General features: G+C 42.7%; 1 protein-coding gene across 11 annotated transcripts in view; it reads right to left on the reverse strand.

Moving 5' to 3' along the window:
• The window catches only part of ANK2 (ankyrin 2), a 345,813-nt gene that overhangs the window by 72,523 nt on the left and 254,806 nt on the right, over nt 1–18,484 (reverse strand). For 9 of the 11 annotated variants that reach the window (XM_054823150.1, XM_054823152.1, XM_054823147.1 and 6 more), the window contains 8 exons: nt 17,927–18,025; nt 17,313–17,411; nt 15,855–16,052; nt 14,300–14,398; nt 14,095–14,193; nt 11,330–11,428; nt 9,119–9,217; nt 3,553–3,625 (listed from right to left, as the gene is read on the reverse strand). In XM_054823150.1, coding sequence (XP_054679125.1) covers nt 3,553–3,625; nt 9,119–9,217; nt 11,330–11,428; nt 14,095–14,193; nt 14,300–14,398; nt 15,855–16,052; nt 17,313–17,411; nt 17,927–18,025 — 865 coding nt within the window. The remainder of the gene's footprint in view (nt 1–3,552; nt 3,626–9,118; nt 9,218–11,329; nt 11,429–14,094; nt 14,194–14,299; nt 14,399–15,854; nt 16,053–17,312; nt 17,412–17,926; nt 18,026–18,484) is intronic. The other 2 variants (XM_054823151.1, XM_054823148.1) reach the window with 1 other exon arrangement.

An 18,484-nucleotide genomic window follows, 5' to 3' on the forward strand; every position in this document is an offset into this window, starting at 1 on the left:
ATTAATTACTGCACGGCGTGAACTGACCTTTATGGCAGCCATCTCAGGGGCGTGCTGCTTCTGACAGTGGCCTCTCACCACCTACTTCAGCCTTTCTACTCCCTTCCGCCTGCAAAAGTAGTCTGGCTGAAAAAGTGACTTGTCACAACAAACAAAGAGATGAATTTTCAGACAGATGGGTTCTCTGGGTCGGTTCACCACATGGGGAAACGCTTGTGCTGACATAACGGAGGATGTGGGAAAGTGTGGTTAGAGCTCTGACAACTTCTTGCAGCAGCCAGAACTTAGTCTCGAAGAGACAGTGAAACCAGAGCTTTTGAAAATTAACTGGACTGAAAATAGAGCAGTAAAACAGAGATGAGGAGGCCCAAACAGACACAAATGAGAGCTCTCCGACAACCTGTTTTACTGGTTGCTCTTGGATGCTCTAGATACAGCACTACACTTACTCAGCAATCTCAGGTGGGAGCCACAGTGAGAAACCATCGACAGTTTGCACAGCTCTTTTGCCACAAAAATAACGCACGGATCGAGTACAGAGGAGCAGCAACATGCTCCTCAATACAGTATTAACATATGGGAGAATAAAAAAAAAAGGTTCCTGCCTTTTCTAGATTTTCCTGTGTGTCTGCACTGACTCAGCCCTAACAGAAACATCAGTTTGTGCTTAACTTCACTAATTGTGTAGATGCCACTGAAATACGTTCCACAAGACGCTTTGCAGTAATTGCCCCTTACTGCTGTAAGGATCCCTCAGGTGCAAATTCCTTCTTTTGCGGCAACAGCTTTAAAGGAACTAAGCTTTGTGGCAATATCAACAGCTAAGCCAGATACAATGATAAAAACGCAGAGTTTTTTCAGTACAGTTCCATCCACACAAAGCATTTCTGCTGGCACGGATGCGTGTTTCAGAACCCACATCACCTAGAGTACCTGATATATGTAGAACCACGTAACAGGCTTCCAGCAGATGAAGTAGGATTTTTCTATAACCACGTTCTTACCAGCCTATGAAGTTTCCTTCCCCCCCCGCCCCACCTCTTCCTTGATCCTTGCACAAAAGCTTATGAATCCGATTTCATCTAGTCTGTTATTGGCATGGGTGCTTCTCTTTCCCTGACAATGCCCACCTGCTTCGGTACTTAATTCTGAGACTTATCATTTTAAGAATATGAATACTATTATTATTAACGTAACAGCATGCGATGATGCAATATAACTGCTTCCCAGGCAAAATGCAAAATACTTATCACCAGCGACGAACAAGCTCCACAACGGGACCTGAAATATTTATTTGCTCACGTACTCTTCCTTGTGTTCAACTTTATAATTACATAATTACAGCTGGCAGGTTTACCGTGCCACGGTAATTTATTTCAGAACGTACCGTGTCTCTTTAAAGCAGCAAAGAGCACGGCATTACAGAAATCTTATCGCTAGCCTCTTATAAAAGACTACGCCATCACTAAAAAGTTCATCCTCTTCATTAAAAAAGTTTTGCAGCCTTCCTGCCCCCCAGCTCTTTGAAGTTCCTGTGACAAGTACCGTCCACGTTAGGAATTTTGGCAACGTCCTGAATGTTTTGCCTGTAGAAACAGATTGCGCAAGGCCAATGGCATGAAGTGCTTTAACTGTGACCGACCTGCGGCAGCGACCTGCGGTAGGATCACAGGGGCCCTATCAGTCCGAGTGCTCAGCGCTGAGCCTCAGCAATGGGCCAGGGTACCGATGGCTTTATCTGTCACAATAATTATTGACAAACAGTCGGCGTCAGACGGTAACAGAAAGCAAAAAATGTTAATTCAAAGCACCGGAGAGCATTAGTCATGCTGGATGGCCACAGTTAAGTTCTGTCGACATATTCAAGATACAGGTAATAAATCTTGGATTTTCTGCCTTCCCTTCCTCCTCCCACCTTTCAGGAAACACACGCCCAGTCACACTTCAAAAGTAATAAAAAGGAGCAGTGTTAGGCACCCAGATTAAACAAATTCATCTTGCTTCACCACAAAAAAATAAACCAAACAATCTGAGTTAAACAAAACCAGAGAATTTGTAAGTCTTACTCCACGAACTTCTGCTAACGGCACCTGTGCCACTATACGCTTCACCATCACTGAAGCGCTCATCGTCAGAGGGCTTAAAGGCTGTGCAACATATAAATTGGTTTGAGAAAAAGGAATACCCTCTATTAATCCTGTAGAAGCAGAAAGACATACTAGGCGTTGTGGATTTAAAGATGATTAAATGGTAGCTCAAAAGACGGGGAGAAAATTCAACAAAGTGAACAGAAGGCTATAAGCAATTCTAAGGCCGTTTATCACAATAATTATACAAGTAGCTGAATGTTGTTCAAACAGAGAAATGTAGCAAAAATATGCCTGAGAGAAATCATTTCACTGATCGTGATGCAGCAGAAAATAATCACGCTTGTTTGCTTTCGCTTGCAGCTTTGCAAGCATTAAAAAAAAGCGGCATCTGGAGCCTAAACATCGTATTTTCTCGAGCGTAACTCATTTATCAGCATCAATCCCATTTCAAAAAGTAACACAAGCAGTTTAGGAACATGAATGCCATTAACTTCCAGTACCATTTACAACCGCAAGTGCATTTGTGTTCTTTGTAAAAGGAAAAAAAACCAACCCTGTAACCGTGTTCCTAAATCCCTGGGACGTTTTGAAATTAGTCACTCTACAAATTATTTGCATGAAATAATAATAACAACCATAAAATGGCATATGTAAGATACTGTGATCTTAATTAACACTGTCAAGAGTAAAAAAAAAAAATTTAGAAAATTCTTGCAAATATGTGTATATTTATCAGATGCTCTTGTGATTAAAATCTGTAAGAAGTCATCTGCGGACTTTTAGAAAGGGATGTTTTTAAGCTATTTCCTGAATTTTGCGCTGCATAAAACCGCGGTACTTTATCAATCCCTCCAGAAGTTCACAGAAATTTTCTCAGGGCTTAGCTAAGTGGTACAACATACGCCTCCTGACTGTACGTACAACAGACTCTGAAACCAAAGTGCCAAACTTATTGGCACGTTGGTACTTTATGTCATGCCGTACGTATCGGCGATTCATGTGTGCCAAAAGCTCCCCCAAGGGAACAGTCTCCTCACCTTCCACCTTATGCATCTTCTTACACAAATGTTTCCAATTAGGCAGAACTCCTAGATACGTGTATCTGAAATAGGTGGCGCGGAGCCAAAAAATTTACTGCTCAAATTCTTCTTTACGGGAGGGTCAAACCCAGCTTTGGGACAGCTCTACATTTAAATTTTAAAATCTGAAGTTGGAAAACGTCCTCATTTGTTGGTTTGGGTCAGATAAGCTTTTTCTGACAAAGATGTAGGGGTCCAGGATTTTACTTTTGGCATCTTTAGTCAAATGCCGTAACGACTACATCATTGAAAAAAGGCCGTTACATAGAACTTCATTTCAAGCACTGCAAAATGAAGATGTCAAAGTACTTAGGCAGCTGTCTTGAGCCTGTATTACAGGTTACCTAAGTGATATGGGACAGGAACTTTGCCAAGTTGCTCACCTTCTTCATCTGAAACATCCAGGACCTCAGTCATTGTCTCAGGTACATTTAGCTTGTGCTTCTCTGTTACAGTCTGCAAAGAGAGAATCATCAGTCCTCAAATTAAACACCAAAAGAAGTCTACAGCAGGCTATTTTCAACAGCAACAGGATCTGCTGAAACATCTTATAACATGTTTCCCCCTCCCCTAACTGGTTTTTTTTTTCATCTTTACTCCAGAAGCTCCTATTCTCAGTGCTGTATAATAAGGTAACATTTATTCTGGCAGAAAAGTACAAAAAAGGGTCAGAGGAATAAAAGAAAAGACAGCTTTCAAGCAAATTCATTTATAAATGGTGCATGTAGAACAATTCAGCTCAATGTTTCCAAGATGATTTTAAAATGAATTAGGTAATGTCTACAGAAGAGCTTCAGAAAGTTTATGTGGCATATGGAAATTATTAAATCGTAAAGCATTTGGAAATGAAGTTATGAATGATGTGAAATTTTCAAACTAGAAAAAGATGTGAAGGATTTACACAGATCACTTGAAACATTTCTCCCCCCCCCCCCCCCAAAAAGTGACTACACTGCATATTAATGATATCTTCATAAATCATGTATATTCCCCCCAAACCATGTATACACCACGGGGAAAAAAAAAAAAGAGTTATTTGAAGATTCTGATATATTTTGTGCACCTAAAAGCTTAAAATACTGTGATACGAGGCAAGTATGGACGGAGGACTGCTGGGAGGACACCAGTGTGAGAGCACAGAGCAGAAAACTGGAAGATCTTTTTTGATAGGATTTTATCTTCCTAAATGACTTCCAGAAGGAAACATAACATGTTCAGGGGTGCTGAATCAAGAACGGGGACATCCTTTCAGCATCAAGATAGAGACTGGAGAAGGAGATGAAGAACATAACGAGAGAAATCGTAGGAAGCGCAAGGTGTGAAAAAGTTGCCTGCAGGAAACTCTTCAGCGTGTTACGATGCAGGAGACAAAATGCCAAGGACTTAAAATAGAGCAGTGATCAGAACAGCATTAGTCACAGCAGCAGAAGAAATATTTCCCTGGCTCCACCCAGATCCACGGCCAGTAAGCTGAACTGGGGAGCTCAACACATCGCCCTTGAAGGTACGTAAGAGCAGATGTGCCCCTTTGGCACGGAGAGGAACGTGTCTTGTGCAACTCCCGCCGAGGCAGTACGTCCCTCCCTATGGTGGATGGTATCTATCAAGCATAAATTAACATTACACGCAGAAGTAGTCAAAGAGCATACAATCTGAGGGATAATTAATGTCAGCCACATCCCGAGCCCCTTATGCAACATGCTTTTGGGGAAATGCCCATCGCTATCAAGCAGTGAAGTCCCCAGCAGGCTTCGCTGCACAAAACTTATTAGGTATTTCCTGATTCTGTTCTATACTTCTCTAACGAACCGACAAAGATAGCATCCTTGATTATTATAAGATACCGCACTTTTATAAACAACAAAGTTACCAACAGTGTAATTACTTTGGAAATTTGTTTTAAAAGTCTGGTTTACATTTTTGAAATATATTTAGCCGTGACAGCAGTTTTTAATCCACCCGCCTGAGGAGCAGGGAACGAACAATGTCCTTTGCTTCAAATGGCAATCCCAATTAGGCCTCTTAAATTGACTCTCACCCATGATTCAAGACAATTAATTACTTCTGTTGCAGTGTTTTTCATAACACATGTTCTGGGTCGAAAATTAGTTTATATTCACCGAATGCCTCCACCAATGTGTCTGACTTGTCGCCCCTGCATTCCCACGGCTTTCCTCAGATAGAAACGTCAGGCAGCAGTAGGGTGACAAAGCCAGCGACAACAGATGGGGAGGATGCTATCGTTCAGGTGACGTTGACCTCGTCCCTTCAACAATACAGCAGTAAGTTAACAAATCCACTGTAAATTTTTAAAAAAAAAAAATTTAAAAATCACTGATATTGGGCTAAAGAAAGAAACCCAGGTGAAAAGGGCTGTATACTTTTCAAGGGATGCGGAAAGCGCTATATGCGAGTACCAATTTACCGGCATTGTAATCGTAATTGCCATTGCAATTGTATCTTCACAAAGCGCACTGCAAATTCTCTATTGCCAGTTGGTATGTTCCCCACGTAAAATAACTGAAGTCAAGGGGAAAAAAAAAAGAAAAAAACCCAAAGACAGGAGGAAGTGACCACTTTCTGAAGAAAGGGGGAAAAGGGGGTCTGCCTAGGAGTCACAAATGCTGGGTTTTGTACGTCTTCTGTATGACTGAAATTTAGTTAAGAAAACTTGGTTCCCAACCTTGGCTGATGTACAAAATCCCTTTGCTTAGAAGAACGCAGAAGTGAAAGGATGCTACAGTATTCTAGTCGGCAAGCTACAGGCACAGAGGTACATTGTATACTGCCCTTCTATTACCTTGGATCTGCAGACCCTAGTAACTAAGGTTTATTTATCATGATTATCAATTTATCCATAAATTAGGTTTTTACAGCCCCCTATATAATAACAATCCGGTCTCTAAGGCTCTTAGACTTTATTATTTATTTACAGAGAAGTAATGATACTTTATTTACTTCTTGTTTTTCCCTTCAGTCAGAGATAATTATTACATAAATTTAACAATCGAAACAAAGTTTGGAAAACAGAATCAAGCGAGTGTGTGCGTGTGCATGCGCACGCACACGTGTTTCAGAAGAACGAAAAAGTCTGTAACGCTACGTCTGGAACACTGAACTCCATGAGAATAATTACTTCTACATCAATTCCCAAAAGAAGTTGTGAATTAATGGTTTTAAATGAACTTTTAATATTATACTAGATTATTTTTTTTGTATTTGATAGGCACATCAGAAATGTCAATTCTCAGCATTTAAAGTTCATATCTAGCCCCATGAACGGCCCACTTTGACAACTGCCCAATGTATATTTTTTTAACTCCCTACTGTTTAGTGCCACCGAGAATTCAATTATGTACTTCACTTTAGGCTTCTGCATTTAAAACTTCCACTGTAAGGCCAGATTTTCATCTGGTGGCATAGAACAGTTCAGGTATAGAAACCTCTATGTACATTCAGCGATTACTTACTCAACAGCGGTATACTGTAAACAACCTCAGAGCTCCTCATATATTCCTTTGCCCACAGGAAGACTACGCCTGTTTGTGTAACTACCCCAAAACGTAACCGGGTAGCAAACCTTTGAAAGTCTACCTTAGTCTGATTTATTTCCTATTCATCTCTGATCTGTGAGTAAAAATAAGCGCACTTTATTCTATTACTTTATATTCACGTGGCTCCACTACCAATAACGCTAATGCAAGTAAGGGGAAAATTTGTTCAAAGGTAGACGCAAGGCTTTGGCACTGGAGGTCTTCTCCTCATCTCACGTGGCAGTGCCTTGAATATCAATAAAGCCTCAGCCTGTCTAACGTCCTCCCCGCATCGCTCAGCTACAACCTTAGAGGGTGAGGTAGCTATGGTGACAGCACCTTGTTTTCAGTCCTAAATGCTGTGTTCTGGTTTGGCAACCCCAACCTCACCATCTGGAGAACTTTATTGCAGGGAGTGCCTGTTATTTATCCCTCCTCCTTAGGACTTGTTCTCAGCTATGTTTAATCAGCATTCCCCACCATGAACACCACCACCAGAGGTTTATATTCTATACATCCCTAAGGTACAAGATGCAGACAAAGTCATAGCTGAAAAATCTGCTGAGTTTATCCAGGGTTCCCACCTGACTTTTAAAAGCAGTGCTTTTTTGTTTGAGATTTCACATTTCTCTTAAGTTCGAGCAGTAGAGGTCAACTGTGCAAGTGAGGTTCAGTATTTGATTCAGTCCTAAACCCCAAGCATCTGGTATCTGGTAGAAAAATCCATTACCCTCAGAGTTTAAAGAAACATTTATCCAAAGTAAATAACTCACAGGTGTCTCTTCATAGTGTAATCCCTATTATTACAAAGCATCTAATACTTGCATACGATGAGGTACAAGGCTCCACAGTGCAGCACAACGCACGACAGAAAGGAAGTTACAACTTATATCAGACATAAATGGCCAAAGTGTGCCAGGACACAGCACAGAGAACAGCGAAGGTGTCGTTTGAGGCTAAAAAATATACTTTTGAAAAGAGCTAAAGTTGCTCAAAAAAGTTTACCTAGGTTTTATTTTTCTAAATCTCTGAATAGATACATATGTGTTTACGCACACACATGCGTGATGTGCTGTATGATTAAACGAGAGCACAAATTACATAACTACAAAAACATACAGTCTTTATTAAGAGACTTCTGGAATTACGCTGGAATTCCTTGTCCAAACCTGACTCAGTCTGATCTTTGCAGGTCATGAATAAATTATGGCTCACTATTTATAACCTTACGCCATGTTACTTTTATTCCATCTTCCTCGGTTGGTATCAGCAGGACTTGCTGTTAGCACGTGACAAAATCAAAATTATTTTCCCATATCCTTACAAGAGACTTTGGATTTCTTCCCTTCCTCTATCTCTCTTCCTGACTGAGTAGTCACATCTTTTAAGTAATCTGTGGATTTTTACAGCTCTGAGCTCCTAAACGACATCTAGATCTGATATGTTTTCTAGACAGCTAATCTTTCTTGCATCGAAAAAAACCCAAAAAACAAACCCAAAAAAGTGCCTGACCTTACAACAGTGTTTCAAGATAAAAAGCAGTAACGGAAATTTAAATTCAAATTAATTTCTTAAATGATGCAGTATTTCTAATGTTCTCCCTTCCCACCTGCTAAAACATTTGTAGATGGGAGGTAAAAGTTCCCAAGGAGAGAAAACCTTCCCCTCCCAGAGCATCAGAATAAATCAGGTTTTCCTGGCTTAAAGCAACAGTACCATCTTGCTGATGTGAAACCCTGAAGTCAAAATACAGACTACCAAGAGCGTGGAGGACTGAGCACATAAGGAAAGATTCTTCTGTATTTTGGAAAACCGGGATCTATTTGAACTGGAAGTGATTTGAGTAAAAAAAACCCGACTGATGTGATTCAGAGCCATCTAGTGAGCATCATTAAGCTTGGCACCGGTCCGTGGCCGGTACGGTCCAAATGCTAAGACGCTTGCTGTGGTGTGCTGCAATGGTTGAGCCTCGCTAAGTGTCAAAAGTGTGGCAAGGTGAGGACAGAGTGACAAGGAGAGCCGAAAAGTGACAAACAGGGCAGGACCGAAACAACAATGCACAAACTTCTGGAAAGTTTGGGTTTGCAGCTCAGACACCTATCTAGAAAAAAAGTTTTCCTCTGCTTTTGAATAGTTGCTTTCCATCTGTATGCACATAGATTTTGTTACCTAGCTCAGTGAAGTTGCACCCACTTGTTGTTGCACACGTTTCCGCATGCTTAAAAGACATACCGAAAGCATTGTAGCACTGTTGCAAAAATCCAACAGAAGGGGGAGGGAGGGCTAAAACCAGAAAATAAAAAAAAAAAAAAAAAAAAGGAAGGAAGGAAAGAGATACATGGAGAGTCTGAGGGAAAAAGAGAAAGACAACATTCTGAATAAAGGAGAGAGACATTTTAATACATCTGCAACTCACAGTTGTGGTGGTAGTAATCTCCTCGGTTACAACCTTCAGCGTATCGACCACTGAGATATATCCCAGGCGCCTTGCAATAGCTAAGGCAGTGTTACCATTCTGAAGAGAAAAGAGAGAAGGGGAGAGAGCGAGCGCAGTGAGAGGGAGGATTGTGATGTGAACCAATGAGATCACTCTCAACACTTGCATGAGCCAGCATTTCCATCCAAAACAAGGCGCAGCCTAGGAAAATCACTGGGTTTTTACCGTTACATCTGACTCCGTCTTTGTAACTTCTTTAAGACTATAGCCCGGATTGCCATGGTAACACAACACACTTACATCTGCCTGCTATGCTAAATACAAAAGTGCTGTATGGTTTAACCCTTCAGGGCTCAAATTTCACTATACGGAATGTCTATGCCTGCATAAACGGCTCTACATCAGAAACACTCTTCTAAAAAACGTATTTTAAAATATTACAGTTTCACTTCCATAGAAACCATTAAATCTTTATCAGGGACAATTCCGTCTTTGGGGAACACGAGATTACAGCTGCGTTGTCCACATACACTTCTATTCCTCCTTACAACAAAAACGTATGTCCGATAAAAGTACACAAAAGCTAATAATTTAACAAACACAAACCCAACCTATATAAGGCTTGGGGGGGGGGCGGGGAATTAATTTCCATATAAATACATTTATTTGCGGTTTAAATGCCCATGATATATAGATGTGCCATTCATCAAATGGACATTAAAATGACAATTTAGTAAGTGTTTAGGCCTATTTATCTCCAGTTCATCACCTGGAACACTGGCAGTCCACGGTCCCCGTGTCACTCAACTTGGGGAGGGGAGGGGAGGAAGGGACGCGTGCCATGATTCTTTGTAAAGAGCTCTACACGGAATTCTTTTATGGTATTTTGCACTGAACCGAAGGACAACACGCTGGCCTACCAGGGGACTCGTGGAAAGCCACTGTACCGCTCTTTGCACTGAAACGATCTCCCTTGCGACGCCAGCGCACTGTGCGCAGGATATCAGCCTGAGGGCTTCTCTCTACTTCAGTATTGGCTTTAGTTATCTGTAATTTAAGTTCCTCTGTACCTGTCTAGCTCAGCAACCCTGAAGCAACACGCTGTTTGTGGGTTAGCAGCACAAAATGAATAAATTAGCATCTTCAGAGCACAAATAATTTGACCGTTACTGTCACTTGCACATTAAGTGCTCGTATCCCACTCCCCTATCCCCCTGCCAGATGTCTCGGGTTGAAATTCTCTCTTATCTCAAGCTAGAGGTTGGACAAGAACAGATCTCCTACCTAAGAAAGCATGCAAACCATGCAGTAAAGACACATCCTTGAGACCCTGCTTGGATTTGGGTTAGATTTGGGCATGATAGCCCCAACATGAGGACTGAAAGCAAGTCAAGAGACCTTTGGTTGAATATGCCCAATAGTACCTTCGGCTCCAGAGGCTGGCTAAAACGGTCTCTTGCTCAATGATCTGGGGCATAAACTGGTATTTTGGATAACTTCACAGAAGATTATTCAACGGGATCTTTCCAGGACCAAACAGTGTGCCAGTGCTGATTTAAGCCCGCGCAATACACGTACACAGAAACTTGATCCGCTCTGGGGAATGAGATGAGTTTTGGACATTCTGGCTGCATTTTAAAGGTTACCCAATTAAAAGGGACTAATACCGACATCAACACGAAACAGGACAGTTGCATTCCTGGCTGACTGCGGAGGAGGAGCTGTGCCAGAGGTTACTGACGGTCTTTGAGGAGGCATTAACATCAGTGAACTCAGTAAGAACCTGAAACAGATCCAGTGCACAGAGGGACAGAAATCTGGGTCTAAATCTTCAAAAAAGCCCAGGTTCTGATTTCCCCTTAACGTTTATGGAAAAGTCCTTATCGAGCTATCAATTTACAGACAGAAGTGTTGAGGCAGAGGGCAACTGAACAAGCACAGCACAGCTAGCTGCGGCCAGCTAGGAAATCCCTTTCCCCACCTGACGTTTCGCTTAGTGCGCAGCGAGTTACATCTGATCTGAGCTACCTTAAGAGGATAAGGAAAAGGAAAGGAAGTTACATCTCCACATCTGACAACCAGCTGTACGAGGAATACTTTCACCAAAACAAAGGCTTGCTCTCAAGCCCTGAGAAAGGAAAGAAAAGAACTGTCCAGGGAAACCAGTTCCCACTGGAACTTCAGACTTACAGTGGTGATGGCGTTGGGCTTGGCCCCATGTTGGAGAAGGACGTTAATGATGTGAGTGTGGCCTTGCTGAGCAGCTTGGTGAAGAGGGGTGTACCCATTCTGTTGTCCACGGTGGTTACGATAACAGCAAACAAAGAACAACAACCACACGTAATTAGATTAGACACTTTGCTTTGCTTCCTTCTGCTCCTTTTGAGATGTTTCAAAAAGCAATTATGCCATCAATCGACCCAAAGATAATAATTCTTCAGTAATAAAAATACTCCTTCCCCAGATTAATGAAAAGATCAAGGAAGAGAATATTTTTATTCACAAATTATCTTTCATCTCCCAATATAAGCAATCTCTGGAAAGATGGATAATTCCTCATTTCTTAAATCAGAAGGAGGAACAATGAGGAACAGTAAAGTTAAAGTGACATGCTAAGGACATAAAAATCATAGCTGAGGCAGAGAACATTTTTCTTCCTCTCGCATCTTAGTTTTCTACAGAAGCGCCAAGATTTGCCTTTAAAAATATTTGAGCCAATTTAAAAAATATAATATAATTTTTTAACAGCAGTGACTTGAGACTATTTGCTTTTAAAAAGGCTAACAACATATACCTATTAGAAATGTCAATCAATTTTACCTTTACTTTGCCTTCAAAAGGCTTGACCAAGCTGAAATTACACTTAAAACCAGGTACACAATGTCTGTCTTAATAAACACTCTTAACTCCATATTACTTATCTGCTCCAGTGAATCATTCTAACGTTACACAATAGAGAAACATAACCAAAGTGAACTTCAGCTAGTTGATCTGAGATGGTATTGTGTAAGTCCAGTCAGGCAATTCATTTACAAAATTATTTGCAATTGGCTTTGAAAGCAAGCAGAGAATAAACTGGAAGAAAACACCGAGTTGATCTCACTGTACACTTATGTAAAGCCTGGGGCCAGGCTCTGAAAGACACACTCAGAGTTATCTCTTTTGCAAACGAACAGATGCAAGTAATGCTTTGTACTACTAATTAAACAGCGATAGTTCAGAACTGCTGCAGTTCTTACATTTACAGTATGCGTGCGTGGACTACAAAGAAATCGAAGGAGGATTTTACTCTGGGTTGTAGCGCAAAGTAAATTCGCTATCTTTACTTAAATATTAGTGCAGTCCTCCAAATCCAGAATTCAGCCATGTTATTTTTCACTGGAGATGGTCCAAAGCATCAGGCCCGCTTTCTCTAGTTAAAGACTGAGCTGCAATAGAGGTTACTTATTCTTTAACATGCCTATCCTAAATCCAGCCAGGACGGATTTGTTCTTTAAACTGCGTCCGCAGTACCAGTTGACAGATTGCCAGTATTTTTACTGGTCCCTAGGTGTGACATTTTGAACAACCACTGCCCCATACTCTCATACAAACTTGCTGACTTGAATGAAATTATTCTAAATAAGTGAAATACCTGGGGAAATGGCATCAGAATCTGGCCCAGTGGCCTCAGACACAGAGGGAGACCTAAAACTAAAGACGCAAGTATGTCTGTCCGTTTAGTTAGCCTCCAAATACCTCAGCTGAATATCTTGGCAGCTATCATTTGGATCATGCTAGTGTCTGCTTTATTAATTCTTATCAGCTGTTTTTTTCTAGCGGCGTTGCCTGTTGTTTTGGAATCCCTGGGTTTTGCCCATTGATTTTGGGTGATCTCGCGAGGGATGGGCCAGCACCTTTTGTTTATTTACTTTGCTGTTTCTCACCGCATTGAGCTGCGACCAGTGTGATGAAATAGCGCTACTTTGAGAAAGGAATCCATCCCATAGGTCACGGCTGGGGACAGAGGAGCTGGCCAGAGGGACCAGGGGACTACAGGCCTGTGATTTTTGCTGGATCTTACAAACACTAAGTATGTCACTAGAAATATCAGTGGACTTCTTCATGTTGATCCCAAGACATCCAATCTGAAGCTAGTAGCTATTGCCTGAAGCCAGCTTTAACTCAGCCGAAGCCCTGCAGTTACCCTTCTCTTTCTGATAAGGGTGATGTGATGGTATCTGGGATGCAACGCACGGCTGCTGTCACCAAAAACCTCTCTCTGTATACTCAGGAGATACACAACTCTTGCTACAAAATGCATCTCATTCAGCTGTTGTGCCCACCAGCTGCTATCTGAAGAAACTGCTGAAGTCCGAGGATTTTGTTCAGACTTTGGCTATAGGCAGTGAGGTCCGGTTCAGTGTAACAGCGTACCCAGATTCCCCTCCAAAAAACCCCAAACCTGTCTTCAGTAAACTGCATTCCCCCGCCACAGCCGCTTCCTCTCCCACAGTCGTACCTCCCACGCTTTGATCTGCAGGAATTTTTCCCACTCTCCTCCCAGCACGTTGGAAAGAACCTGGAACCACCCTCGCAGTGTCTGAATTGTTACTTACTAGTTTGGCAGCACACCGGTATTACACTGGTGTAAACCATGTGTAAATGGGACCTGAAACAAGCTCGCATTTGTTAGTTTGCAAGCAAAAAGAAAAAAAAAACCCACAATGAAATCAATTCTCTATCTCCTTCTTTCATATGCCCAAAGAGCTACCTGACTTTTCTTTTGTGAACGCTACACAGTGAGATGTAGCAGCGAGAAGGCATTCCACCACAGCCATGGAGCACCATACGTTGACACCTACCATGCAATAATTATAGTTTACAAGTGAAAAGGCACCTATAGTACGTATTCGTGGTGCTTGGTTACCAGGTTCCTAATAAAGAGCAAAAGCAAGGAATGAAAAATTCTTTACCTTTGTTTTAGCATTGACATTTGCTCCCTGCTTGAGAAGAAAATTCACCATTTTGATGTTTCCATAGTGACACGCCACAATTAAAGGTGTATAACCGAGCTACAATAAGAGAACAAAGAAGTAAAACTGCAGGCTCAGCGGAACATCCCTTTTACAATGGCAGCATCCTTTCGACCCAGGAGATGGTAGCCACTCCACGAGTTACCTTTGTCTGAGCGTCTTGGTTCGCACCGTGTTTTGTGAGTATTTCAGCTACGTTCACTTTATCCTCTTGAGCCGCGAGGTGTAAGGATGTCAGGCCAGTCTGGAGGTGGAATAGGCAAAATAAATAAAGATAAAAATAAGAATAAAACCTACTTTACATGAGGAAAGAAATCTAGACTTTCCCTCTTTCTCATCTTTAAAACATGAAGAGCTCCTAATTATAGCTTCTAAGTATGGGTGGTTTTTTAAACAAAGTAGAGCTGATGTTTCTCCTGTTCTGGCTGACAAACAGCTCCAAAGCAATTACATCACCATAACCACCGAGTAAAACTTTCAGGCATCAACGATCAGGATTTTATACAATAATGTCAGTTGGGAAGCTGAGGAGCCCATTAATAAATTAGGGAAGCACATTCACTGCGCTTCCCACTCCTCAGACAGGGAAGGGAACCTTAACAACTGCAGGAACAAGTCAGACTGAAGAAAACAACTCCAGAAATAGATTCCATTCAAAGATGCCAAGGAAATGGATGCAGCCTTTAACTAAAAGCTCACTGTGTTCGCTCACACAGCACCTGCCTGTGAACAAGGCAGGGAACTAATTTTGTAAGAGAACTGCAAATCACTCTGTTTCTCCTTGGTTAGGTAGCGTAATTCATTAATGGCAGGCAACGAGAGACCTGAGCCTTCGATTTTGACTTGTATGAACAAAAGCTGCAGGCTTCTGACCTTAAGTAAATAATACTTACATATATGGCTGCATAAATCTGGTGACCTATGAAGATCTACAGTAATGGGGTTTTTTTGAGGAACTTGTTTTCTATGAAAAAGCTGTCACATACAATCAGAAAAAAACTTTAAAAAAAATAAAATTGGAAAGGTCCTCCATAGGATTTTGCTCACTCGCTACTCCGCTACAAATATTGTTTTGTTGTTTGCCAGACACTGCCAATTTCTTCCACTTGGAAAGAAGGCAGAAGGGTAAATGTATGAGGAGAAGTGCCTTTGCTGGCAAGAGCACTATTTTAGACTGTAGCTCTCAGATTTCCAATACGCGTTGTTAAATCTGCCCATGGACCCACAAACTCCAGAATTTTACATTCCTCTTCCTTTGCATCTAATGTAAAACTTCAGGAGTACCTGCAAAACACCTGAAAGATGGTGAGGTGGCAGCACAACAAAAATACTGCAGTCCTGCCTTCCTGAATGCTCAGAAACAATTTTCTTTGGGGCTGCCTTTCCTCCTGCAACCTCTCTACCAGAGCCAGGCGTTACATCGCTTTCCTCCGCTCACTGCAAACAGCTGCAGCTCCTCCTGTGCGTAACCCAGTACAGCTATCGATTACATGATACGAGTTAACTGGGCAATCCATCTGCCAGTCCTACATATCCTCTTCTCACTTCTACTGTTCACCCACCTGTTGTCACTTCTGCAAATATGTATATAAGGAAGCGAAGCTGAGAATTCCTGACGACACGACATCATTCCTACACCGCGCTTTGCACCTTACTGGATACTCCCACCCAACAGTACTTGGTCTCCGGCTGTGAGTTACCTTTGTTGCCATGTGGATATTGGATCCTTTCTCCAAAAGCAAGGTCACCATGTCAGTGTGACCTTCTTGGGAGGCCAAGTGAAGCGGGGTGACTCCCTGCTTGGTCAGAATGTTGGTCTCAGCCCCATAGTTCAACAGAGTGGTAGCTATCTGCATCTGATTCTTCTTGGCAGCAATATGCAGAGGGGTGTATCCATTCTAACACCAGTCGGGAAACAAAATGAGAATGAAGTTAACAGTTGCATAAGCCTAAGGAGTCAAACAGCATAAACCAGTATTATTTTATGGTATCCCTTATTACTAGTTCATTACATTTTCAAGGCCAGACATGTCCCACATGGCCCTGCTGTTGTGTTGCTTTGTCCGTCTGTTATTTGCACCATCTAAACTAGAACAAAGCCAGCCCTCGCTAGGGTGGGCAGGACTGTTCAGCCGGTACCTTCAAACTATCCCGAGTTTGACACCTACATTTTGAATACCCTATGTCATAAATATTCACTTTTGACTGATGAGTGACATTCTCCATGATGAGTGCACACTCTTCATTGCATTACGCTTTCTCGGAGCGTGTGGGTAGAGGCGTGTTTGCATATGGAATTTTGATACGTGTGTCAGTCACGGCACTGGTTGGAAACCGCAATAGGAAGGAACGTTTTGCTGATCAAATTAACCATTTAAGCAAAGTAGAGTAGTATTGATGGTACTTTCTGGCAATAAGACGACTTCCCACCTTTAATTCCTTTACAAGACACTGTGGGGGGGAAAATTCTGGATTACAGCAGCCAGTCCCTCTGGAGGTGTTCGGTTGGTTGGTCTGTGTTGTTTGTTTTTTTTACAAGGGAGCGCTCCCAAACTATCCTACTGCAACTGGAGCTTTTGCCGCTCTCCATGCACCACAATGGAAACAGCAGCTCCGAAACAACCACTGTATCAATCGCACGTCTGACATCAGCACCCATTCGCTCGTTATTTGCCCCTTTTAGCAGCCTTTGCCTAAGACAGTGATATCACGGCACTGTTCCTAACCCCGGAATGAAGTTTCCATATGTGTGGTCAGAATATACGTGCCATTTCTAATACTACGCAATACTAAAGTGACTTCCAGCTATGACTAAAGCTCACAAACATAAAACCGGGCTGAGACACACACATACATATATACATACGCATATTTCTTCTTTTTTCAAGGAAGGTCTGAGAGAGCCGTACACTAACTCAGGTCAGGGACCATCCATCCAGAGCCAACTTCCCGCTACACGAACCTCACACAGCTCAGCGACTCAACTAGTGCCATTATGATCACCACACCTCCCCACAACCCCCCAGACGGCCCTTTCCAGTGCCTGACCTCCCACACCCTAAAGATTATTTTATTTCTTTACATCCCGTGTGGGAAAAGGCGGAGGGGCCGGGCCGCCCTGTTGGCAAGGGTTCCTCAGGCGGGCGGCGGGAGCTCACCTTGGCGGTCGCGTGAGGCGAGGCGCCCTTCTCCAGCAGCAGCAACGCTACCTTCTGGTTGTCGTAATGGGCCGCCACATGGAGGGGGGTGAGGCCGTTCTGTAAGGGCGGTTATGGCGTTAGGCTCGGGCTCGCGGCGGGGAGGAAGGCGGGAGGCCTAGTGCGTGAGGTGACCGGCGCCATGCAGGGCTGGGGCGGGAAGCGAGGGACGGAGGGCGTTAGTGGCGGGGGGAAAGCGGTGGAGCAGGGTGAATCTGGGCGGCCCGGCTGCAGGCCTGGGTGCTGTCTCCTCAGAGCTCACGCTGAGCGATTCTCACAGCACGGAGGGAAAACAGGCTGTGCCCCCGCGGTTAGCCATTAGGATTTGGACGGTTTGGAGAGCCCAGCGTGCCCTCCTGCCAGGGACCCAAACCCGACACGCTCGGGAGCGCGGTTTCCACAACTAGCAGGCGTAACCATCGCCCCTGGGGGAACGCGACCCTAATAGAGCCAAAGCCGCCATCTGAAAGCAGCTGCGCCCTTCTTTTGCATGCACATTTCACACGCTTCTTTTCCTAGGGAAGAATCCAAATCGCTGCTGATTTTTATTTACGGTTTTTTTCCTTTCTCAGTACCTTGCCAGCTGAATCGGGAGAGGCACGACGCTGCAGCAGGAGTTTTGCCACTTCCAGGCTCCCATATTTGGCCGCCACATGCAAAGGTGTGAATCCCTTCTGAAAATTTCCAGGAAATAAAAAGCAGATGTTCGCGTTAAAGCCCATGCTGACGTCTCTCTTTTAAGAACTATATATTATGTGCTTACTCTTCAATCTATATTCTAGCTCGCAGAATCAACAGCCGTACCTAGAAAGAGCATCATCTCTTAAAAGCTCTTTGAGAAGCATAAAATACAAGAAAATACTTTGCCTTTTATTATTCTTTCCTATGTACGTGCTGTCAGGCTGGCAGACATTTTATCTGATACAGACTCTACTAGCAACACACACTGTGTGTGGGCAACGAAGGCGCTTGTTCACTTTTCTTCAAACCAGCTGCACTTTTTAGGTTTAGGATGACAGCTTTAGAAATATTTCCTGTATCAATTGTTGCCAGCAACAATGAAACACCAACTAAATTCAGGGAGAAAAGCTCCACGCTTTGTATTCCTCCTTTAGAGTTTGTTGAAGAATGAT

The sequence above is a fragment of the Grus americana genome, chromosome 4, assembly GCF_028858705.1.
Source record: "Grus americana isolate bGruAme1 chromosome 4, bGruAme1.mat, whole genome shotgun sequence".
Classification (NCBI taxonomy): domain Eukaryota; kingdom Metazoa; phylum Chordata; class Aves; order Gruiformes; family Gruidae; genus Grus; species Grus americana.